At 40.9% G+C, this 24,548-nt stretch overlaps 1 protein-coding gene across 2 annotated transcripts; it reads right to left on the bottom strand.

Moving 5' to 3' along the window:
- Window positions 1–1,008: 1,008 nt before the first annotated feature.
- On the bottom strand, window positions 1,009–24,548 carry APPBP2 (amyloid beta precursor protein binding protein 2). 2 transcript variants are annotated; one of them, XM_015880771.2, is made up of 14 exons: window positions 23,620–24,548; window positions 22,718–22,829; window positions 14,449–14,537; window positions 13,751–13,902; window positions 13,039–13,162; window positions 10,797–10,965; window positions 9,618–9,707; window positions 9,136–9,203; window positions 8,948–9,053; window positions 8,506–8,630; window positions 8,227–8,312; window positions 7,609–7,799; window positions 7,064–7,229; window positions 1,009–6,828 (listed from the first exon to the last, which is right to left on the bottom strand). In XM_015880771.2, the coding sequence occupies exons 1-14, from the start codon at window positions 24,198–24,200 to the stop codon at window positions 6,575–6,577; spliced, it is 2,313 nt and encodes a 770-aa protein (XP_015736257.2). In that variant the 5' UTR covers window positions 24,201–24,548; the 3' UTR covers window positions 1,009–6,574. The 2 variants fall into 2 exon arrangements, with proteins under 2 accessions (XP_015736257.2, XP_015736256.1); XM_015880770.2 differs by lacking the exon at window positions 22,718–22,829 and having other exon boundaries at window positions 23,620–23,925.

Below are 24,548 nucleotides of genomic sequence, written 5' to 3'. Positions count from 1 at the left end.
GCTCAGCTGTTTGACTTCAGCACTCCCAGAATATCAGCATTTCCCTGAGGAAAAGGAAAAGAACTGAGAAAGCTGCACGGAGCTGCAGAGGCCTGTGCACTTCTCCCTACCTTCCATCAGCATGGACAGGAGGCACCGGGCTGTACAACTGCACAGGGCTCTGCCACAGCCCTGGCTTCAGCCTCTGCTCTCATCCTGCTTTTCTCAGGGTGATCTGGGCAGCATTCATCCAAGCAGGGCATCCTGTAGGTCACAGCTTGGGGTCGTGCCACAGGCCTGGCCAACAGCACAGCCCGCAGTGGGGTCTTCAGCCCGCGAGGCCCAGCCCTAACACACAGGCCTTCATACTTCATGAGCAGCCGGGTGAGCACAGAGCAGCTGGCAATGGGTCGGTAGGGAATTCTGCAGGTAAATCTGCAGAAGTGGTCAATGAAGCTTTAAACAAGACAAGGTGAGAAGGAAACAGAATAAATCTGAGTGAACTGCAGCACCTGCCCAGGTGCAATCACTCTATGGGAGCTCACACATGGAAGTCAGGCACAGGGAAGCAGCCGGAGCCGCCATCTCCTCCTCTGAAGATATTTCAGATTAAATCCTCCTCTGAAGATATTTCAGATTAAACCTCTCCTGCAAAAGGGAGAATTTCTCCCTCTTGCTGCTATCAGAAGCTAACAGCGTTTCTGCACACACATTACCATGCTGACACAGCGCCGTTTGAACTGCTGAACAGTAAGTACAGCTCTTCAATGCTTTGGGGAGCTATGGAAGAACAACAGAGTAATGGTGACACAGCTCAGAGGAAACACACAAACAGAGCTGCTGCTGGCTCAGCACTGGCGTCCCAGAGGGCACATTCAGAACAAGGCAGCTGCTCTCCTCCTGTTCCCTCGCTGCTGCCAGGCAGAGGCAGTGCCAGCTCAGTTCCCACTCACACACAGGTTACAACACAGCAATGAAGAGCAGGGAAGAAAGGGACGGGTATTCACCAAAAGAAAAGTCAGAACCCAATTGAATGCGGCTACTTCCAAATGCAGGAACACTATATTTATTAGGTCAATATTTCATTTTAGCAATACAATTACAGAATATCACGATGCTGGTTACAAACATAATATGGTTTGATGGTTACAAATAATGTCGGGCACTGCAGTCTGCGAGAAGTAGGATACGAAACATTAAGTCTTGACACAAGTGGGGTGGTCTTCCAAGTCTAGTCATGATCAAGATACCTTCATATAAATGACTGTGGCACTACAGGTAGAGATTCTGGTTTAGAGGTGTTTTCTGTGTAAGTAGTTTGATTTATACAGTCATACAGTTCAAGCAACATCTTTTTTTAGAATGCTATTAAATTAAAACTCCCTGTAGTTCAATAAGTATAAAAATAGTACTGAACCTGGTAATGTTCGATAAAACGCAGAGTCCATTCACATCATTAAGTAGTAAAGAAATTGTAAAGTCCTAGTTTACCATGGCAACATCGCTTCCCATAAAGGAATATACATAAAAGAAAGAAGTTACACGTATGGTACCTGCGACAATTATTTAGTGATCCAACACTGAACTTGTGCACCACAAACCAAGTTTCTAAATATCTCTATATATTTATATAGTATATATCTTTTTTCATCTTAAAATTTACTTTTGGAAAAAAAAGAAAAAAAGAAAAAAAATGTGCACTTCAACAAACTCACTAAGGCCACTCATGCTATAGATACCTAGGATTGCAATGAAATATCGTTAAACAAGACCCTAGAGCACGCACCTTTATCTCACCAAAGGGAAACCTGTTTCACTGCCTGAAACGTTCCTGAGATTTAGGGACAGAAGCATTACCAGTGCTGTCAGTTTGGCTGTGTGAGCAGTTTGGTTGATGTCTGGGTAAAGGAAATTTCTTCCCCTCTTCTCACAGAATCCTCAAAAGGCCAAGAAACAAACCGTGCAACAGGCCATATACGTCCAACATGGAAACACCCACAACAAACAGCCTGCTCTGCAATTAACACTTGGCCAGTCATTTTCTTATTATAGAAACAATAAGGAAAAAAGGGAAACAATGAGCTTGAGAGATAAATCAAGCTTCAGCACAAGCTTCGCTACAGGCTGGTAACAGCAACATCTCCCCCTGCGTTATTTGCTGCTACCCCAGGAAGCCAAATCCCACCCATACAGAGCAAGGTTTTGTCCATAGCTTCACTCATGTTTTAGGCACAACTCATTTTCCTGTTTGTACTCTACCAATACACAACATTAAAAGGAAATCAAGTTCAACGTGCATTTCTTGTACCGTGAGAAGCAGCGCAATGGCACCTTTAGCAAATTTCAGACTGCAGCACATTTAAAGAAGAAAAACAACCCACTTCATTTTTAAAGTTACAAGAATCCAGCAACCCAAAAACCTTCAAAATGCTTCAACAAAAAGCTTCATGTGCAAACAAAAAAGTTTTCCAACTACCAGGTTTGTAAAGAGTGCTCCTGAAGACTACGATACAGAGGCAGACACATGTTGGTCGTAATTGTCATGCTGTAAAAGCAACCAAACAAACCAGTGTGGGGCCACATAGTCACTGGGTGCTTTACTTCAAGTAACCGAGGGACACACTTATTTTCAACCACCTTTCTGCAGTTTTCCCCTCCCCATTTTGTCAGTTAAGCTTTTCTTGCCTCTCCTTTCCCACAGGAGCTCATCCAGAATAGCCCCCAAACCAGTGCAAGAATCCTGACATCGGTTTCTTTCCTCTCTACAAATTGCAGCGTTCACTTAAAACAAGAGGCAAATAACTGATTTCAAAAGCTTTATGCTGAAAATAATCAGGGCTTAGACAATAGTTAATTTCCTATGAAGTGACACCTCTCCTCACCACTTGTAACCAATCGCTCTGTGATTACTTACCGTCAAGAAATATTCTGAGGATGCATTTCATTGCAGTCCCGACCCCATCCTCCTATTTTAACGCCAGCACCAAGTGACACCATCTCACCTAATGGCAGGTGCATTGTGCGTATATAAAATGCCAGTGATTAATCAAAGTCATCAGGCATTTTGTAGTTGGCTAACTGCATTACAGCAAGGACAAGGTCTCCTAACAAGCAAGGCTAACAATAAAGCCCCCTTCCCCAGTACTTACACTCAGATGCATATGGAAAGCTTGCTTTAGGGGTAAAATAGGACAGGAATTCCTTGGTTCTGCACCTAACGAGAGGGCTTTTGTTGGCAAGTTCTGGGCTGAAAAGTCACACAGTACTGAGAACACAGCAGATAACACTGTTCCCTTTAGCTCTACCTAGTGCTGAAGTCATTCAACAAAATTAAACGAATACTTAGAAATCTGCCTCAATGACACTGGAGATGTTTCCACCCTTATGAACGAGCAAGTCATTTACCTTCTTCTATAGCCATCCAATTGGACTTCTGCTTTCGCAGCCATATCAAACAACAGCAGAGACAGTAACAGAGTCACAACTAACAACACAACTTAAATGGCGTCACCACATTCCAATACAGGCAGGCAGATTATTCCAAAAACAAGGTCAGAGAGACAGAACTGAAAGCTAGAAAGGCCAGTTCTATGTTATCACATGGAGAGCCCATCTGCGGCAAGGACAGCAGAGGCTCCAAGCTATGGCATGCAGAGCAGGTGACAAAACATTTTGTAGGCAGCTGCAAAGTCGCCCTGCAAAGCTCCTCTGCTTTGACAGCTTTAGCAGTCAGCCACAGATACCTCCCTCCAAAACATGATTGGCACAGCCGGAATTGCTGAAGGGCTACAATGAGAAGTTCAGCCCAACAGTCGAGTCAGGATTTAATTCAGTCACACGAGAAGCACGCTAGTAGTTCCACAAGGATCACAACACATGCTCTTGTCCAAGTCACGTTTCTTGGCCAAAGTCCATCAAAGTGAGCTCTGGGTGACTTTCAAGATGTAAATCCCTTCTAGACAAGCCAAAGCGTCAAAGTACACAACGTGTTAGCAAGTAGCTTGAGGAAAGAGAGAAAAGTTAATCCACCCAGCAGGCCTGAGAAAACAGAATAAAGCTACCCATCACAGAAATGGAACAAACGCTTTTGGTTCTCAGAAGCAAACACCTCCCTGACCTGCCCCACGTTGGAAGCTCTCCTATTTACCGCAAGTTGAAAGCAACTCCTGAAACACACAGAAACCAGAGAACTGATGTGACAGCAATGGTTCACATTGACTGCTTTCACCAGTATCAGTCAAATAACACTCCCCAACTCAGTAAATCTTGAGACCTTTGAGTTTTGTTAGCCAGAAGTTGGAAGCAGAGGCCTGGAAACCATTAGCGAACAGGCACCATAAATGCAAGTCAGTGCCCATTCTGAAGCTGTTAATCCCTTCTGCAACACAGCAGTAACACACTTTGTTGAGGACAATTTTAAGCAACGTTCTCCTGCCCAAATTCTGGTACTAACATTACAAGCTTCATTTAAGTCATTTTAATAGGGCTAAAGAAAAGAATTCATAAGAACTTTATAATTAATCACTGCCCTAACGGATGAATATTCAGAGAGAAAATATTTCACCTAAAGCACTCCTATGCAAGAAAAATTGCTATAAAGTAGATATCAAACCCAGACATAATTTCATATTGAATTTTCATTGAACAGCCTTTGAGGATACACTGCAACGTAAGCCTTAATACCACACTTAACTGTTGTTTTTTTTAAATGCCAATGCTTTAATGAAAGTATTCCAAGTATGCAGTCATTAAAGCTGCACCAATCATATCACTGCATATTCAAGTTGGTATTATTCAGCCTTTTCCCCCAAAATTATACTTGAAGGCACCGGTATATGAACTGTTGGCCTGGAATATTTCAGTTCTTAAAGGAGTCATTAAGCTCAAAGTAGTGTCTGAAATTCCTTATTTCTTCTGTGCACTCTTGAAGACCATCAACAGCTTTCCCTGTCCCAGGCTTCATAAACTAATGAAGAGAAAATAAACCCCAAAACATCCAGTCCAAGTAGGAACCTCGCCTGCTGAGCCCCAGCTTGGACTGAACTTCCACGGCCAAGTTACAAACCCCTGAAAATAGGGGGGAATGGAGAAAACCCAAACAGAATCCAACTATAGGGCACTGTTTGTGCCACTATAATAAGAATGGAGGTAACAGCAGTGAATTGTTTCTACTTTGCTATGTTACACTTTCAAATGAGTATTATTACCTCAACATTTAAAAAATAAAAAAAACACACACCCAAGCAAAAAAATAAAGTAAAATAAATAAATCTACACAGCAAAGCAGCCCCCCCTGCCCAACAGAAGAAAAATTAAGACAAGCTAGTGAGATAGGCATTATTAAATGATCTTTACAGCTGAGTTCTGCTTTTTAAATTAATATAAAGGATATCCATTTCTGGTTGTACTATTGTTTAATGTAGAAATGAAGCATCACAAAAAAAAAGACCTGTTGTGCTTTTTGGCATTTTCCACTGACCCCTGCAAACTGTACAATAAGTTGTGTTTTCCAGAAACATAAAATTGAACCGGATTGTAATACAAAACCATTAACTGGTATAAACAAGTTACTGCCTCAATTATTAGAGTAAGCCCATTAAAAAAAATAATAGAAAATAAGATGGCTGCAGCAAATAGTTAAGCATTTCTAGTTTTTGCGTGTGGCATTGACATTAATATCTGTATAAGCTTGCTAAGTAAAAACATGCCATCGCAACTGCTAAAGAACGTTCACTTCCTAGTTTTGTATCTATTACAGGAATATAGTTTTGCACTGGTCATACATCTAAATGAAATAATTCTACTGTAAAAGTGAATGCAGGGGTAGAAATATTAAATTAAAGCCACTGGTCCAAAAACTGTTTCTAGCAGGCTGGTCCACTTTTGATTTTCCTGGTCCTGTTATGAAGTTTAGCACTCTTGGCTGGTACCAAAGAAAACTAAGGTTGCTGGTCTACTGGATCTTCCATCACTTACAGATGAACACTGGTCCAGTTCAGGATATTAAAAACAACATGCGGTCTGTTCTTCCTTATCAACTTATTGTGGATTAGAAATGGTATGTTGCTCTCCGAAGTGATTTCTTTGCCACTTTTCTTCATAAGGCAGCAGCCAAAGCATCCTCCCTTTTCTTAATATTTGTGATTAACTTTGCTACAATGCATAAAGTAGAGAGACCTCTCTCATATAACTTCTTGTAGTATAGCGTTTACTCTTTCTGTCTATCAGAAGAAAGCTCTTGATGAAACCTTCCATTCATAATAAGAATGCAACTCTTTTGAACTCAAACAGTTTTATTTAATGTTCTCTTGCAGACCTTCTGCAAAGTAGGTTCTTTTGGAAAAAAAAAAAAAAAGAAAAGAAAGAAGGGGTTTTCTGGAATACCAAGTTAAAAACGTGAGCCGAACTAAACATGCCATACACATGCTGATAAGAATTTAACACACATTCATCCGTATGGGCACTCTTCAGTAGACTGGACCAGTGTTTCAATGCAAATTCCAGCCCCCAGAGAACTACATGGTTTAGATTTCACAGTATGACTTCTCCCCTGTAATCTGGGAAAAAAAACTTAACTGGTTAATTGACTGAGTTCTTAGCTACTCTGTCCATCAACGTTCTGAGACATCAGAAAAGACTGGACCACTTCTTCAGTGGATTGAGGACTGCTGCTTACATCCTCCAGAGCATCCGTAACTGAGAACTGCCGATCCCGCAACCGGTTCCAATTGGCCAAAATATTGTGGTACTCAAAAACTTTTTCATAATTGCCAATGGAATTGTACAGTTTAATGAGACCTCTGTAATCATATTCAAGTCCACTGTATCCTTCACCAAAAAGCTTCTTTCCTAAAGAAAGACAAGAGATAACAAAATTAAAATTCAATATTTAGATTGAAACCACTCAAAAAAAAAAACAAACAAAAAAAAAACCACAACAACTTCATCTCATTTTTCAATAGAGAGTTCAACACATACTTTCAATAGAAAGTACAACTTTCAATAGAAAGTTTAACACATTTCAACAAAGCTTTTTTTTTGTATTAAATCTGCTATGTTAACAAACACTGTAAGAATCACCTACCAATTGCTATGGATCTCAAATAAAGCTTTTCAGCATTTTCATACTGATTCATATCGTAGTTATAGAGAGAAGCTAGATGTCCCACTGACAGTGCAACTTCATAATCCTCTTGACCCAGGAGCTGCTCCTTAATCTGAATTGCCTTGATGTGCATTTCCTCTGCTTCCTGTGAGGAACAAATTCATATGAGTTGAACTCCACTCACCACATTACAAAGATTTAACCACTGCATAGTTATTTCTTTGAGTAGTCAAGCATTTAATAAAGGAAAAAAGTAAAAGATAGGAAAGCCAGAACCAGACCAAGTTCTCCAAATCCTTATTTTAGATCATCAACAAGTAGTATCACATTGCATCCTGTTCCCAAAGGCATCTTAATACTTCATCTGCCCAAAGCTTTGCACAAAATAATTAAGATAGAAGTTCTCTAACCATGAAACTATCAACTGAGGTTATAAACTGGGGACATAAAGTACAATTTGCTTTGATACGCTTACAGACATCTTGTAAATCATATGTCAAGAGATTTACATCAATAGACCTTACCTTAAACTTTCTCATGGACTGATACAGTCTTCCAAGGTTGCCATAATGTTTTGCTGTTTGTACATTAAACTCCCCAAAGGCTTTTTTAGCTAACTGAAGTGAGGACAGATGCAAGTCATGAGCTTCTTGAAGTAACCTCTGCTCAGTTTCCTTGTTATGACAGTCTATTGCAATCTCCTCCAGGATAAGTGCTGAGTATAAGAAGAAAAAAGCAACATCACTGTGTTCTAAACCCAGATACACCAACTACAGGTAGCAGAAAGCCATCCACCCAAAGAGTCCCAGGAGATATCTAAATCAGGATTTACATTCATTACAAACTGCTTTCAAATTTTATACCTGGATATCAAAGTTACCAACACTTTTTTATATGCAGTATTTTTACTGCTATTATTCACAGAATCAGTTCAATTAAGTTTTAAAGAATTTTAAATTTGTATTTTACAAGTGTGTTGACAAAGAACATTAAGGACTATGGGGAACATTCTAGAGCCATCTCAGTCTGGGAAAAAGCTTATGTTACATTGTCTCTGTTGGGAATAGAATAAACACAGCTGAATGACTGCTCTCCACTGACAAAATACGCAGCCGTTCGAGTAACACAGTTAAGGGTACTACCTTTAACTCTCTTTGAAGATGCCAAGAGAAGATGGTCTTCTGGTAGAATGTGAGTTATAATGCCAATAGCACGTTCAGCGTGAAATCTGAAAGAGTTTAAATATATGCATCCTCATTGCTATATAAATTAGCAGCTGACTGGTAAAATATTAACAACATAAATGTAGATATTCACTGTACTAAAGCCTTTGTTAGAAAAGACTGTATAAATTAAACAACATTCTTCTTCCCATTTGCAGTATTAGATTTACTGCCATTACCTCAAATAGCTGTACTCACAGTGCATTATCAAATTTTCCAGAGCTGTACTGGTGAACGTAAGAAGAATAAGCCAAATCTTCGTGAGCTGTAGCTACATGTATGTTTTTACCTCCAAATACTGACTGCCGAATATCAAGAGCTGTCTGAAAGAGTTACAAGAACACCATTACATCAGTTAACAAAGGGAAGGAAAAAACAACAACAACTTAATGCACCTTACTGCTAAAAAGGGAAAAAAGTCTGATGGCTCTGAAATTCTGTAGGTCTACACCCACATACTTTAGACAGCAAATCTATATAAGTCACTGAAGGGACAAGGAAAAAATAAAAGCAAAAATCCCAAACCAACAAATAATTAAATGAATTAATTATCCTGAATTAGAAACATGTGAGTTTCAGAAAAAAATAGATACATTTTATATATTAATAGAAACAAAATACATATAGCCTTGCTGCATACCTGATAGATGGCAACAGATTGGCATATATTGTCTACGTTGAGCAGGTAAAATCCATAGTCTAGTAGCGTATCAGAATATTTGGGGTGCTTGGCTCCAAAATGCTCCCTGTAGAAACATGTTTATATCACTCATTGAGGCAAGTTAAGAGTACCTTTAAAGAGGGGGGTTGTTTGGGAATAGTACTCACCGGGCAAGATACACAGCATGTTTTATCAGCTGTTCAGCCTTCTTAAACTCACGTTTTACAACACAAGCCTAAACAGGTTGAAATGAAGCATATGAAGAGGCGTATGCTCAGAATCCTTCTCCTTCAGACACCAGCCTAACTTCTATTACTTTTAATTCTAATATCACCACTGTAACTAAAGGACTTCTTGATTTAACAAGCATTCACAGAAAACATCAATAAATTTTTTACTTCAACGTAAGTCACCAAAAAGGTTAGTATTGTACCCAAGTCTACATCAAGGATAGAAACAGACCATTTTTCTATGGAAGGCTCTCATTAACTGCCATTCTGTTCCCTTGAACAGCTGTAACTCAGTTTCATGGGGAAAGAAAGAAAATTATACCAAGAGGTATATGAAGTATACTAGAGGTACTACACATTCTCACCCATTCTTGGTAGCAACTTAGTTAGAAAAGGAACGTGGAAGAGTCTAAATTCACCTTAGAAGCTTGTCGCAAAACATCCACTACTACTTTTACAGGCAGGCCAACTGTGATCTCCTTCATAGCTTCTATGCACCACTTGTAAGCCTGTCAAACAAAGTTACCCAACATGATTGATCTGAAACATCACTTTATTGCAATATTAAGAAAAATACAGACTAGTCTTTACATTACCAGATCTGAAAAATCTTGTTTGCCATGGTCTGACAAACCTGAAGAAATTCTCTTCAACTTAATACTGAATGTGCAGTATTTTATATTACACTAAGGTTTGTATAATTAAAATGAATCATATAACCAAAGAATCATCTATTTATCATATATTTCATAATATTTCACAGAAAAAAGGTATTATACAATGTTTAACTACTCCTTACAATCACTATCAGACAACAGCTTCCTAGTCAATTAATTTAGGAGCTAAAATCCACAGTCACACTGAAGTCACATTTTTCCTAAACTAGCTGCAAAGTGTTACGTTCTCCAGTTTCTTTTTAACAATTAAACTTTTTGTAGTGTGTAATTTACTGATAACCAAAATACACTGACAATCTATTGCATACAATTTCTTGATATCAGCTAAAGTACCATTAAGAACTTGTACTCAGAACGATGTACAGAAACCAGATGGTAAATCAAGCATATCTCTGGTACAGAATCATAGAATTGGATGGGTTGGAAGGGACCTCCAGTGATCATTGAGTCCAACCCCACTGCCAAAGCAGGTTCCCTACACCAGGTTGCACAGCTCAGCATCCAGGCGGGTCTTATCTCCAGAGAAGGAGACTCCACAACCCCCCTGGGCAGCCTGTCCCAGTGATCCGTCACCCTCACTATAAAGCAGTTCTTGCGCACATTCATGTGGAACTTCCTATGCTCCAGTTTCTGTCCATTTTTCCCTGTCCTGTCTCCACACACTGCTGAAAAGAGTCTGGCCTTGCCACTTCGCCCTTCACACCTCAGATATGTATAGACCTGGATCAGATCCCCTCTCAGTCTTCTTTTCTCAATGCTAAAGGCTTGAGGAAAAAAAGGAAAGTACTGCCACACATATAAAGAGAGATACATAACTGAAACTAGAATGATAACAAGAATAGTGAGCCAGTCATGGAAAGTCACGGTAGATTTCATAACCAGTTTCTGGAAGCAAAACAAAAACAAACTAACCCTACTCACCTCATCATAGTGGCTCTTGGCAAAAAGAAGTGCACACAGTTCCCCATAGAGTGCTGCCTTGTTTGCTTGCTGACCATGTTTTGCAAGTTTGTCCATGTAAGACTGAGCCAGTTTGAACGTTTCTTCTCCCAAGTGATATTTACAGTTACCATTTCGAACATGAAGCAACCTTGCAAAGATGTAAAGAGATTTCTAATCAGCGTTTGAATAAAACATTTCATTATGCTGCAGTGCCACTGATCTACAATCTGGTATCATTCTTAGAAGATATCCTGTCTACCATCCCAGCAATACCGCACTGTCTGAATTCAGTAATACAAAAGAACTGTTCTCAGAAATTTGTTTCAATACTCCATGCTTTGCATCTTGCATGGCAAAAATTTTTACTCTTGAAAATGTCAAATGATTTTTTCATGTTGATGAAGTTCTGCATATCCAATGCTGAAATTGCTTCAATGTGTGTGGCTTTGTTTTATTTTTCCTAAAGTCCATTCTCAACACCGATAAGTTCTCAATTCCAAAACTCAGTAATATATGGTATTAAACCCATTCTACCTCCTTTCTAAAACATGGTGAACTGAAACAGACAATATGTACAAACTATTCTGCGTGCATCTCTGCACTCTGTCCTCAGTCCTTCAACAATACAGAGTATATAAAAAATAGTTTTACAGGAGATTACATCCATTCTACACATGAAAACATCTGAAAGTAACATCATTCTCTGGGCATCCAGGAAAGATGGGACCATACTGCTGGATGGCATTAGCACCCAGGCACAATTCATAAATGAGACTGAACAGGAATACTTAAAAATGCATTCAATATTATTTACATAGTAATGTTCACTCTGAGACAATAGCACAAGCAACTTTAAGCTCAGGAACAGCAGGGCAACTAATATATAGCTGTCATGGTAGTTACTTGGACTGACAATCTTTAAATGCTAGAAGTAAACATGACACCCACCTAAGTGTTTGCAGATGAGCAACACTAGTGGGGAAATTCTGGATTAAACAAAGAGCAATAGTACTTAGCAATAGCTAATTTCAGTGTTGTCCAACAGGAATACAAGTAGTAAGAAGGCCAGTTTTGAAGGAGCGAGCAAGCTGTCTGCTCAGATTGATGTGCTGCCACCCTGACAATCCATTCTAGATGTACAGTTTTGAAAGTTTTGGCCCTTTGGTGCTCAGTACTGAATTAACACCAGAGAAGACAACGTAGTTATCGCAGTTCACAACTCTAAACAGACTCCTTTTCTCCCCCTTCCCTATTTCTTAACACCACCTCTTTGCCCATCTGAAAGATTAACAGAAGTTTCAGTAAATGGTGAAATACAGACAAGGAAAAACAGCAGTATTGAAGCACACACAGTTTCTCCAGACAAGTAACGATTTCAGCTTCTGGCTTCTATTTAGAACAAAAGTAAAGAAGATTTTTGTTATTGAAAGCTGATGCTTATTTACTTTAAAAGAGATGCATTTGAAATGTGTGTGCTATCATATTCCAAGCCTAAAGGGCAGAATTGTATTCCTGCTTCATCACAGGCAAAGAAAAGAGACAGCTGTTCCTTCCCTATTTCAAATGCCTGTCATTTAGCACATATGAAATTTTGGTAAACTAACTACTGTTGTCCCTTCTGGAGATCTGAGACAATAAGTAATAGAGATCCGAAAATATCAGGAAAGCCTTTGTAAGTCAAGAGGACAACATAACAGAAAAAAAAAAAGACACAAAGTAAAGCAAATTGAGACATAATACTTTACAGTAAAGAGGTGTTAAAATTCTGAAAATATGAGTTAATGTGTAGGTGCAACATTTTATATCTTTTATGATACATAATGACAGATCTTCCAATAAACTCATAGGGGAAGGAGAGAACAAATAAGATGCTTCTCTTTTCTAAACCCGTTTCCTACAATTTTGTTTCCTTTTCTGTATTTGGTGAGTTTATTTTTAAAAGGCAGCTTCTCCAGCATGCCAAACAACTGAACACAACCTGTTTGATTAATTAAAAACCAAAGGACCAAGTACTGACAGCAGTACTACAGCTAGCATTTTCCTATCCTAGGAAGGTGTACATGCGTGTCCAGTCCCTCATGGCATCACCTTATTTCTGAAACGAAAGCTAATGGTGCAGCAGAATACTGAAGAGAGGATACAAAGCTTCATGGCTCATATTTACATGTACTACTAATAAATACTTCACAGTAAGACACAGAGGAATTAAAGGTAAGCTCACCTTACACAACACTCTACTGCACGAAACCAATGAAGTATTTCATCGTGAAGGGTGCACAGCTGAAGGCAAGAAAGAAATACCTTCTCAGCATCACTATACCATCCTGCATCTGATAGGAACCCTCCTGGAAGAATCAAGAACAGAGAGAATTTTGAACAGTGAAATGCCTTTCTAGGATAAAGCATTTGCTCGCATTGTCTAAGAACTCATATTTTATTACAAATAAGTAGGAATACAGGAGCACAGCATTCCCTATGCCAAAATACAGGAAGTCACTAGTAACAGCTTAGGGGGAACAGGCAGTGAGCACAAAGGAATCGTGTTTTTCAGAACATCATAAAATTGCATGCTGCATATAGGAATTCTGTCAGAGCTAATCTGCAGTCCTAAACTGAAGAAACATGAGCAGAATTCTCCTTCAGCTGACAATGACTTCTGGTATTTCATAGTTTTTCCATCATGAAATACTTGCATCAGTGCTAGAAATATAAAAAGTCTTAACATTAACTACCACATTTATGAATTTTATTATTTGAAATAGCAGGGAGCAGTCTAAAATTTTTAGGTATTTAAGTGTAATATATATGTAAGCCACCAAGTGACTTCCTAAAAACATATATTCCAAGCACACACATTCTCAATAAGAAACAGCATTAGCCTCACTGAAGCTTGCACAGAGAAATATACTTAACAGTCTATGAACAACAGTTACCTAGAACAAAACCAATCTGGATTGCTTTTTCTTTTACAGCAGAATCTGATTCTGCTATGTAGGAACACCGTCTACTGAAAGAATATGCCAGTACAGAAGCAACTTTTACTCCATGATCCATCAAAGCCTGAAAACAATGATGAAGCAGATGTCTGAAACAAAAGAAAACAAAATTTGTTATGCACAAAGTTTTTAAAACAGTGCAGTCAGTTGGCATGAGCACCATGGATATAAATGAGTAGTGATTCAAGGAAATAGCTCCAGCCTTCTCTCAAACCAAAAGCAGATGAATATGAGCATAACTGACAATCTCCAGGCTGATGGGTTACAGTTGCTGGATTACCCAAAGAAATAAAATGAGTGTACACATAGTTCTTTACAAGGACGCCCTCCGGAATAAGGAAAATACAAGCTGCTGCCCACACACTGTTACAACTGGAAAACAAAGCTTTCTGCTTAGACTCTGTGGGTGGGGAAGCCTCAAAGCCCACCTCTGCCTTGACTCACACTGAAATGGCAGATAAATGAGCAGTGACGAACACATTAACATCACATACACACAAACAAGGGGAAGGAGATACCAGAGATGCAAAGCCTGTCCTAGTAACAAAGAATCTGATCTGACATCTTCTGGATTCAAAACTTAGATCAAGAGCTAAGAGCTGAAATGAGCACTAGCAATGTAGGAAGATGCTTACCTCTTATCTAAAGCTCGCAGCACCTTTGCAAAAACTTCTAGCTCACAAAATTCACTCCCCAGTTGGCATAAGCGGCCCTGTTGGTAAAGCTGAAAGAAAAACACAAATAGATTTAAAAATTTAAGGTCTGGTGCTCTCCTGGGAAATTTAACTCACATTAAGGATGTCTTAAGAATTCTAGAGCTCAAAGTACAACAGAGTAAATATGAAAAAGAAACTGTTTCACTACCTCCACACAGGAGAACAACTGCAGGGTCAAAACTTAAATACACAAGCTATAAGAACTCTGTATTTGGTTTAACTCCATATTTTGTTTCAAGTTCTTTTAATCCTTTATTTTTTATTTTTCCTTCTTCCCTTCTCCAAACATTCACTACATCTACCTGCATTATTAAAACGTTGCGACTCCTAAGCTGGAAAACAAAGACAAAACCAAAAAAATACTAAATTTAATAAAAATTACATCAAATGGCTTCTTTGATATCAGATACTTTTTTTTTCCTTTTTAAATCGAATAGAATCTATCACAGAGCTATGTCAATAGATTTTATACGATTTGTAAAAGGAAATGCAAAGCCAAAGCCTAAATTCAAACAACCAATTGTGATCCTACAAAACTCCAGCCTCTGTCTGGAACAAAGGCTGAAGCAATGAAATAACACATCCAAGAAAACAACCCCAAACCCACAAGTCCTGCAATGGATGACTCACCAATACCCAGAGCTAAACGCAGGCGTGAGCCCTGACCACATTAATACCTGAGCTTATATGAGTAATTCTTGCTTGAGTAAATGGGAATGTTCATGAATTTATTAAATGCAGTGCCTGGTTTTATGCTGAAACCAATTACTATCTGCAGATAAGCAAATATATCAGTTAGCTTTTTTCATAAAAACGAACCACAGGGACACAGTTATTTGTGCAAAGCACAGCTAAGCAGCAGAGCTCCCTGCTACGTTATGCCATAAATACTAAGAATTTACGTAGGTGCAGAAGTGACTGTGCAAATATATGGCAGAGAAATCCATCAGGGGTTGCTAAACCCAAGTATCCCAAAGTCCCTGAATCACAAATGGCAAAAAGTAGGGTACACAGCCAGAAAGCAGCACAGTCCACCTGCCCCAGAGTCAGCCGGCAGCAGCCTGTCAGTACATAAGACAGGTTATCCAGTACTGCTGTGGCACAGACACTTGTTATTTTAGATATTATAGGCAGCATTCCTTCATATTTTTATTATTTAAAACCTTTTTGCAAGGCAGCAGCTCTATGGGGAGAAGGAGAAACCAGCAGCTCACATCTCAAGTCTCCCCAGATGCTGCCTCTCACAGCACTCACCATTCTAGAGCCATGCATCCTTTCTCCTACCTGCACTGTGCAATGGCAGGAAACTACAGCTCACCAGCACACACACACACCACGATGTGCACTCACACTTCATGCCATCACAAAAGCATGAAGGTAATGCACTCTAACTCAGAAGACCAATGCTCAACCAACTCAGTTACTCAGAAGACCAATGCTACTATATGTCAACATACACTGTCCAAGACCAGAGCACCCCTATCAGCAGCAAGGCATTCCGTGCTACTTCAGCAGGGTTTAGAGCTACAAGAAACTCTGAAACGAGGAGTCGACCACTCTCACCACACAAGCAAAAGATGAGGGAGAGGAGTTATTTACAGATAGAATGCTCAGATACAAACACAAATTTAATAAAAACTTCAGTTTTTCTGAGTTCTAATCATTTCTTGCAGTATCTGAATTGATAAGTGCCATTTATCTGGAGCTTCATTTTAAGCACAAGCCCAGGAAGCAGGTCAATGAACACTCCAATCAAGCACGTAAGAACATCTCCAGCCAGAAATCTTGTTTTAGTCAATGCTCTTTACAAAGCACATTGCAGTGATTCTGCAGCACAAGTCTTTTAACAGAAGCTACAAATAAAAACTTCAAAAGTTCTTTGACCTAAAACTGTCAATTGTCAGAAATGAATGTTTGCCTTTTCATCAACTATTTCATTGGAAAAAAATAAAAATAAAAATAAAAATAAATAAAAAGGAAGTCTTAAACAGTATCTGCACAAAAACTCGTTCCTCAGATAAAACAGTGCCATGGCCTGTACTTGAAATAAATCAGAGCTGGAGTGTTTTTCCTGCTGACAACACCCTGCTGGTGAGGGGGAACAGGAGCTGCCCCAAACCACACCTTCAGTTTTCACACATCTCTGATTTTGGGTCCAAAGGTGACCCCGCTCCTCACACACCTCCAGCTCAGAGGGAAAACAGCCCATCCAGTTTTTCCTGGTATAACCAGAAATACAGTATCCTCAGAACATTTACCACACCACTCACCCCTTCCCTCGACATGTTGGCAGGCACTTGAGGAACTAACTCTGCCTGAAGTCACTTCAAACTGTTATAGCTGTTACAGCAATAGTTTCAAACAGAATTGGACGTGGAAATAGTGAGACTACGTCAAACTGTGAAGCAATTCCAGAAGGCTCAGTAACTCCTATTTGCTCATTGAGAAGCAGTTGCAAGCACTGAAGAAATTATTCTCTTGTTAGAGCTCCAGAGACAGGATTCTTGACCACAAGCCTTGCTACATAACACACAAAAAAACCAAAACAAAGAGTAATTCAAGAAAAACAGGCCCCAGCAAGAAAGGCAGAGGTCTGGATTCCTGAAAAACTACTCCGTTCCTAAGGAAGGAGGTTTTGTGGTTGGTTTTTTTTGGACACAAACTTCAAATACTTGAAGTTTATCAATGATTTTTTAACTATAGAAAGCTGCCTAAGAACCTACAGTATGACTTCCAGCTTATACTGTGCAAATTGACATGAGGTCTGGTACTGAAGACATGAACTAAGGAGCACATCTCATGTGCTGTCTTCTGATTACACACTCCAGCTGTTCTGTACAGCTGTGGGAAAGCCACCATGACGTCCTTCAGGAGCGAAGGCTAACAGTGACTTACACAACTTTCTCCTAAGCATTCAGAAAATCCATGTAGAGGTGTTCCCAATTAATCACATTGATAACAGTAGCTTGTAACTTATGTCATCATGCACACAATTATCTGTGAGTTCTTGCCAGAGCTCTCTTTCTGTAGGTCAAGTTGAGCTTCGATTCTTAGCAAACCCTTAAAACAAAGAGAGAGACATCCAACTGCCAGCAAAAGTAAAGCCATAATGTGGCAGAGGAAGCAGTATTTTTATCACCAGCATTCTCCGCTGTGCACAAATGTAAGAGCAATTACTTGTCCTAAGCCTCTTCACAATAAAGATAAACTCTAAGCAGTGTAAAAAGACCAGAAGAATTGCAGTACTTTCAATGACAGAAAAAAAAGAGCTCCTATGGCTCCAGTTTGGAGGAGGCCTGAAAAACAAAAATGGACATTACAGTAAGAATTAATGCTGCAAGAACTCCCAAGGAGCTCCCCCAGCACGATTAGCAATGCCCAATAATACAACATGGACAACTATACTGAAGTTAAGAAGGGGTGTATATTTAAAAGACTAAAATCTGTATTTAGAAAACAAGTTTGGCTGCAACTACCACCTCCCTTCTCTACTTAACATAGAAGGAAAAGGATTTTTTGAAGTCAGTGAATCGACCCATTGAGAAACAGCTCTTGAAAAGCCCTGGGGACAGCTGGGGGACAAGCTTAGAAAATAATCTGTTAGAAATCTGGGTACTTTCATCTCTTACAAATCTATTTCAAAACCATCCACAAGGCTTCTGGATGAGACCAATTCCACCCTGCTATCATTCAGGGCTCAAAAAAAAAGTAAATCAAAGTTCTCATCTCTTTCTGGAAACAACACTTCCAGTCAGGAAGCTCATCCTGAAGAATCTGAAGCAATATAAACAAACAACCCCAAAGCCTGCATTAAATAAGCCTAATTTAACTGATAAGTTTGGAAGCTTATGTTCTACATGCACAGCAAGCTTCACACTTCCATTCACTGCTCTTCCTGTATCACATCAGCAATGTTGGGGTTTTTTGTCTGATTTACTTCCACACAGAACCCCACACAAGGTTATAGACACCCACAGATTCTCCATAGAAAACGTACTGTATCTTTGCTGTGTGGTTTGCTCTGATTGAAGTGCAACCAGTACAGACAGAATTAAGTGGAAACAAGAATTATTGTTTCAGCAGTAGCTGGACACTTTTTTTCATGGTATTACCTCATTGTCTGAGTTATGAGTTTCAGTGTCTAAGATTCAACAAGGACACTGAAAAAAAGATAGGCAAGCCAAAGCATATCAGGATTAGAAAACCACACAGAGATTCAAAGAGAAAAAAGCAAAACAAAAAGCAAGCCAAATAGAAAGACTCTGGAGAATGGTAAGCAAGGCAGGGAGTTGCAAAGCAAAGACACAACAGTGTAAGTTGTTTCACTCCAGTAAGACTACAGATAAGGTATGTATTAAAATAAAGAGCAATAATCTCATGGCATGATGATTCTCCTTCACTTGGAGAGGAGGATTGAAAGAGGGGAGCGATAAACAGATGTGATTGAATTCAACTGCATGCACCAGCCTGGAAGTCCAACCAAATCACAATGCCTGTATATGTATGTGTGCACAAGGAAATCGTGCTTGTTTTCCACACACATTTAATTTCTGATACCCAAATGCACAGCAGTGTGAAAGGAATTAAGCCTTCGTGCAATCACACCAATCGGTCGCAGCATGAACCCCACAAAACACGACCCACTTGCTCTGGATTTTCTGCCTTCCAAGACAGACCTGCTTGCTGTGACCTTGGCTGTTCCCTTCTGCTCAGAAAGGCTTCAGAACTACATGAGTACGGCTGTACTTCATCACACAGGAAGCCTGTCCTTTCCTCCCTCATCACACAGCCAGGAGCACAAAGCCTTAGGATAAACCAGATTCATTCCATAAGATCAGAAAAGGATGCTTGTAATCATTCCTCATCAGTAAAAGTCATCTCTACTGCAATGCACAGAACAGCCACTCTATCGCGCATTGCCAAGTGTCAGCAAATTCCTGCTTACTCATTTTGCTTGGTTGAAAGAATAACTAGAAGCAATACGAGCACTTCTTTCAGCCACACTTCTCCTTTTGGGGGGCAGCAGAGTACAGCAGGACAGTTCTCCAGCTACACACCATCCAGAAGCTGGAGACATCAGGATACAAATTTAAGACCCGTGTTTTGACTCACATCAATGTAGGAGCAGTGTGGAAATTTCATCAACTGTGTCAAATGCAGAAGAAAACGTGATTATGGCCTCTCAGATTTTACCTAGTTTTTTTAATACAAATGAGCATAGCACAATTACTGAATGTTGTAGATCTGCACCAAGTGTCTGAAACAAATTGTCATCTCCATTTGTTCCTGTGGTTAATGATCTCATCAGAAAACATTCAAGGAACATTGGATCCAAGTGACTTTGAAGAAAACTTGATGAGAAAAAACACAGCACACAACCCATAAAAGACATTTCAGAAAAACATTAGATATTAGATGAAGCTCCTTGTTATCTATCCAGCGTAAACCCAGCATCAGCTTGCTGCATAAATACCTACAATAGAGAGCACTATGACTAATGAAGCCCTCCTATCCCATCAAATACAGCAGGAAAATGTAACAAAAATAAAAAAACCACACAAATTAATACACAAAGTTTGGCATTTACCACTGCAGCCCAGCTGCCAGGCTGGTGTTTTAACTGCCATGCAGCACATTTCCTTCCTCAGCTCCTGAGCACAAGGCCTCCCCATCTCTTCCTCATGAAGATCAAAAAGACCAACCACTTTTACTAGGAAACACCACCAGGATATACATTAACCTGGTAAAGACACAAAGGAAACAAAATACACTATGTCTGCATTTTTCCAGATGCAGGTGCTGCTTGCAACAATACTGGTTATTAACTCTTCCAAGCACAGATAGAGATACGACTTTTTTCTTGGACATCCTCATGAGTGTTCTGCCCAGTCTCTATTAATTCTCTAGTAGTTGCAAGAAGTGAATATGCTTTTGATACAAATAAATTAAAAAGCAGAAATCCAGTAATACCCCGGCTAGATCAGAACAGATTTACTTTATTGCAATCGTGATTATTTGACTTATTTTTCATTTATAAAGCGTTAGTCATCGTTAAGGATAAATACACCCAAAGATAAATACACTCAGTACCAGGAACCTGCCTGCTCCTGTCACTGTGCCACAGAACCTATTTTTGTGCTGAGCCCCAACAAAGAGCACTCCACAGCCATCTCACATTTGGTTCCTTCTTATAAACTGGGAACACGTGGGTCTATAAAATGCATCCTGGACACCAACAGCTCTGGAATCTGTACAATTGAAAGCAATTGGACTGGTTGATGAATGGGAAATAAAGGTGATGCACTATCACAACACGGCTGAGTTCTGAAGCAGAGGGTACCTTGGTGGGAAAAAAATAAGATTAGGACTTTCACAGGTAGCACTTTCTTCCCTTTCAGACCATAGTGTGTTGGCCATTTCCATCACTGTAATAATTTCATATCCTATCTCTGTCATCTTAGTGTAACAAGGCTGGTAGACTCTGCAAACAATGCTGGCAAATGCTAATTTTAAGTGTTCATATCAATGAATGTGTTAAAAAGAAATTTCAAGTTCTGTATGGCCACAGCCAATTAACGTCCACAGAGAGAATCAAAAGAAAAATCCAACTGATGCTTCCTTTTAGTTTTTCAAAGCAGCACTTTGTCCAGTATCACAACTTGTGAGTAATACAGCATTTCTTGCAAGCTGGATGTGAAAGACTGAAATAAACTAATATTCCTTTCAATAATTACCAAAAGATCTTTTGCAAGGTCTAAATGTGGACACATCCATGCAAGTTATGCACTACTTGCCAAACCTCCCTCTGATGTATCTAAATAGTAAGTACAGCTCTATGTAACACCAGCAACAAACTGACAGCCTTTCAACAACCACAGAGATGCAGTCAGAACAAAGATTTAGAAGACTTCTAGCTGCCTTCTGTTAAGGATTGGTAGTGATTTATGGAAATCTACTTCTGGTTTAAAGAGCTAATTGTCGGTATGTCCTGAGCACACACACACTAACACACACCAGTATGTAATGTCCGCATCTTTCTGAATAGCGCACCAGCTGGGTTCAGAATCCAAAAGCAAAACAAGCACCAGACACAGCATGCAGGGAACTGCTCAAAGACGTGAGGGAGTCCTCCTCCCAGCCTGCCTCACCAGGATTGTATAGGATTGTATTCCTATAGCCATCCAAATACAGAAATCAAGTGTTGTATGGGTGTGCAGAAAAACACAAGCACTATTCCAAAAGATTTCTCTGAGCTCTGCTTTGAGGTACTGGCTGAAGGCGGGTGGCTCCACGTGTAGAGCACCATTCAGTCAGCACTACACTTGCTTTCAGCACCCCAGCCAAGATATAGTTATATTTATGTATTAACTAATTTACATGCGACCACTAAAGAACGTGTATTCTCCTACAAGAAGACCCAGAAGACCATCTTACCATTGGTAGCACTGGCACAGCATTAAACAAACTACACCATGTGTTTTTATTTATTGTGTGTGGACACTACAGAGATGTATATTTATCATTATAGGTCCACCTTCCAGATTATCAAGGATCAGCCTGTTGTAAGATACAGGAAAAAAAAGTAAAAATAATGCCAATTATCTTCATTAACAGAAATCACACTGGTTAATGATTAGTACGACCACACAGGTCCTCAGTATGTTTATTACCACCTCCTGAACAAAAGAATCTGCTGCTTGTTACATGAGCAGAGCAAATAGAATAAAAAGTCTCTTTAGAACTCAAATCTATTTCTGGATTATTTTTCATTATGAAATAATACCTAATGAATGTGATACAATGCAACAATTGCAGAGTGTTAATATAAGCATATGTGACCTATTAAGGTCACCTGTGGATGTTTTTTAAAGAAAGAGGGAATAATACATACTTGGATATTACTAACTTCTGAAATTCTATATTTTGAAAGCCCTTGGGAACCACCATTCATCCGTATGAATGTCACAACAGACAATGCCAATTCAATGGCCATCCCCTCCAACAGCTGAAAACAAGTCTCAGAAAGTTTTCCCATGTTGTTAGTCCCACATCTACAGGGCTCATCCACTCATTGCTGCATCTCAGCCACCTCACCTTCCCAGAGCACTCTCGCTGCAACAGAGCATTTCCCACACTTCTCAGCTATTAAGAGCAGCAATAGACACCCAGGGTGCAGAAATGTACCTACGTGTTTTAACTGGGTAGAAACAGTTTCTCTGTCTCCAGGGGTGATCAACATGCCTTCTAAATACTGTTTCTGCATCAACAATGGACGGGCCACAACTCCTGGTTCACAAAGACTTATCCAAAAAAATTACTTTGTTTCGCACAGTCCAGGTTTTTAGAACTTCACTGTCCAAGTAAATAAGGGTTATCCCCCATCTCTATTTTTATACACTGGGCCACTCCTGGTGAATGCTTGTTTTCAGTGGTTCCCATAGACTGATAAAATGCTTCATTGGTGGACAATAGAGATTCAGAGGCCATCTAAGCACACCCTTTACTCTAACTCTGGGTATTTTAGAGGCAGCTCAGTGAGGAAAAGCTGCCACATGAAAAAAATGACTTAAAACTGATAAAGGACACCATTTAAAGACCCTCAATTCCTTTCACCCGGTTCTAAACAGAGATTAAAGGTACAAGAGTACAGCAGACCCAGCAACCTCCAGCACAAGACATCACCTTCTGCAACATGGTGAGGAAAAAGAAAAAACCCTTCACACCCCAACACAAACCCGCACTTCCAACATCCCCAACCTCTTTCCCCCCCTTCCAGGGAAGTGCCTCCACCCACCATGAGGCCTCACTCCAAGGGCAGCCCCCTCGCTGCCCCCTCCTTCCCCCCGAACTCAGACCCGTGGGGCCCGGTCTCCCCATAACCCCCTCGTTCAGCCTCGGCCCCGCAGTCCTTCGTTCCCGCAACCCGACCTTCGGGCCTCAGCCCGGTAGCACCGTATGAAGCCAGGCCCTGCGCTCCCAGCGGGGATAGGCCTGGGCCCCCTCCTCCCACAGCCCCGCTCTCCTTCCCTCTCTACCCCTCAGGCCCGACCCGGGCCCGGCCTCACTCAGCGCTCCGCCACCCGCTCTCACCTTGTAATACACGTCAAACTGGATGTTCTCGGGCAACGAGCGGATGTCCCGACGCCGGGCCCGCCCGTAACTATCCACCACGGCCGAGATCGCCGTGTTATACAGCGTCTCGGGCACCCACTCCAGCTCCACCGCCGCCATCTTGGGTGTGCGGAGCCGCCTTCCCCCCACCCCCTCCCGGCCCGCTCCGCCTCGCGGCTCCCGCAGCCCCACGGGCAGCGAGAAGGGAGGGACAGGCTGCGGGAGCGGGGACGGTGGGGGGAGAGAAGGAAGGAGGGGATGAGCTGCCCGCACTGGAGAGGCGTGAAGAGCCGATATGGGACGGAGAGAGAGAGAGAGGGAAGGGCGGTGGGGTTACGGGTATGTGGCGGGGGGAGGGCGTGAGGAGCGGGCTGTGGGGGTGGGGCTGCGGAGCTGTAGTGACCCTGCGGTCCCAGCAGGGCTCGGGGTTGGTACAGGACAGCGAGGTGGGCTCCGAGCACTCCCCTCACAGCTCCTGCCCTCCCCGGCCCTCGTGTGGGGTGAGCTCGGAGCCGCACCTGGAGCTTACTGCTTCCCCAGAGGCTCCCGTTGGCTGCCATGTGCTAAAAACGCCCTTTTCTCAGTGTAAATTGCCCCCACATGCCAGTTGTACCGTGTTTTGTCAGTAGCTCGTTATCTTTATCAAGCTATTTAAGGCCAATTTGCTTTCCCCACAGAGCTTGAGTGCCCTGCTAGGAACGTACCGGGCAGTCGTTGGGCAGAGGCAGCTGGGAGCCCTGGGTATGAAACTGCCCCACAGAGCTCAGCCACCCCGGGGTAATGCAAGCAGGATCTCAGGGCTCAGCACTCCGTGTAGAACTCGACATCACCCCAAGTTAGTGCTTCATTTGCTTGCTCTTTTGCCCATCCCCATCAAGGGCATAATTCTTTGTCATTTAATTGTAGAA

Source organism: Coturnix japonica, chromosome 19 (assembly GCF_001577835.2).
Source record: "Coturnix japonica isolate 7356 chromosome 19, Coturnix japonica 2.1, whole genome shotgun sequence".
NCBI classification, from domain to species: domain Eukaryota; kingdom Metazoa; phylum Chordata; class Aves; order Galliformes; family Phasianidae; genus Coturnix; species Coturnix japonica.
The sequence above is the reverse complement of the archived record's forward strand: the minus strand, read 5'-3'. Positions and strand labels throughout refer to the sequence as shown.

What these genes read in the sequence shown, in the direction of transcription:
- APPBP2 (XM_015880771.2), bottom strand. Translation starts at nt 24,200, where the DNA reads ATGGCAGCCAACGGGAGCCTCTGGGGAAGCAGTAAGCTCCAGGTGCGG. An exon ending in GCAGTAGAGTGTTGTGTAAG is followed by an intron (nt 10,966 to 13,038) that starts GTGAGCTTACCT and finishes CATCTTTGCAAG; the next exon opens with GTTGCTTCATGTTCGAAATG. An exon ending in TTTTGCGACAAGCTTCTAAG is followed by an intron (nt 9,204 to 9,617) that starts GTGAATTTAGAC and finishes CAACCTGTTTAG; the next exon opens with GCTTGTGTTGTAAAACGTGA.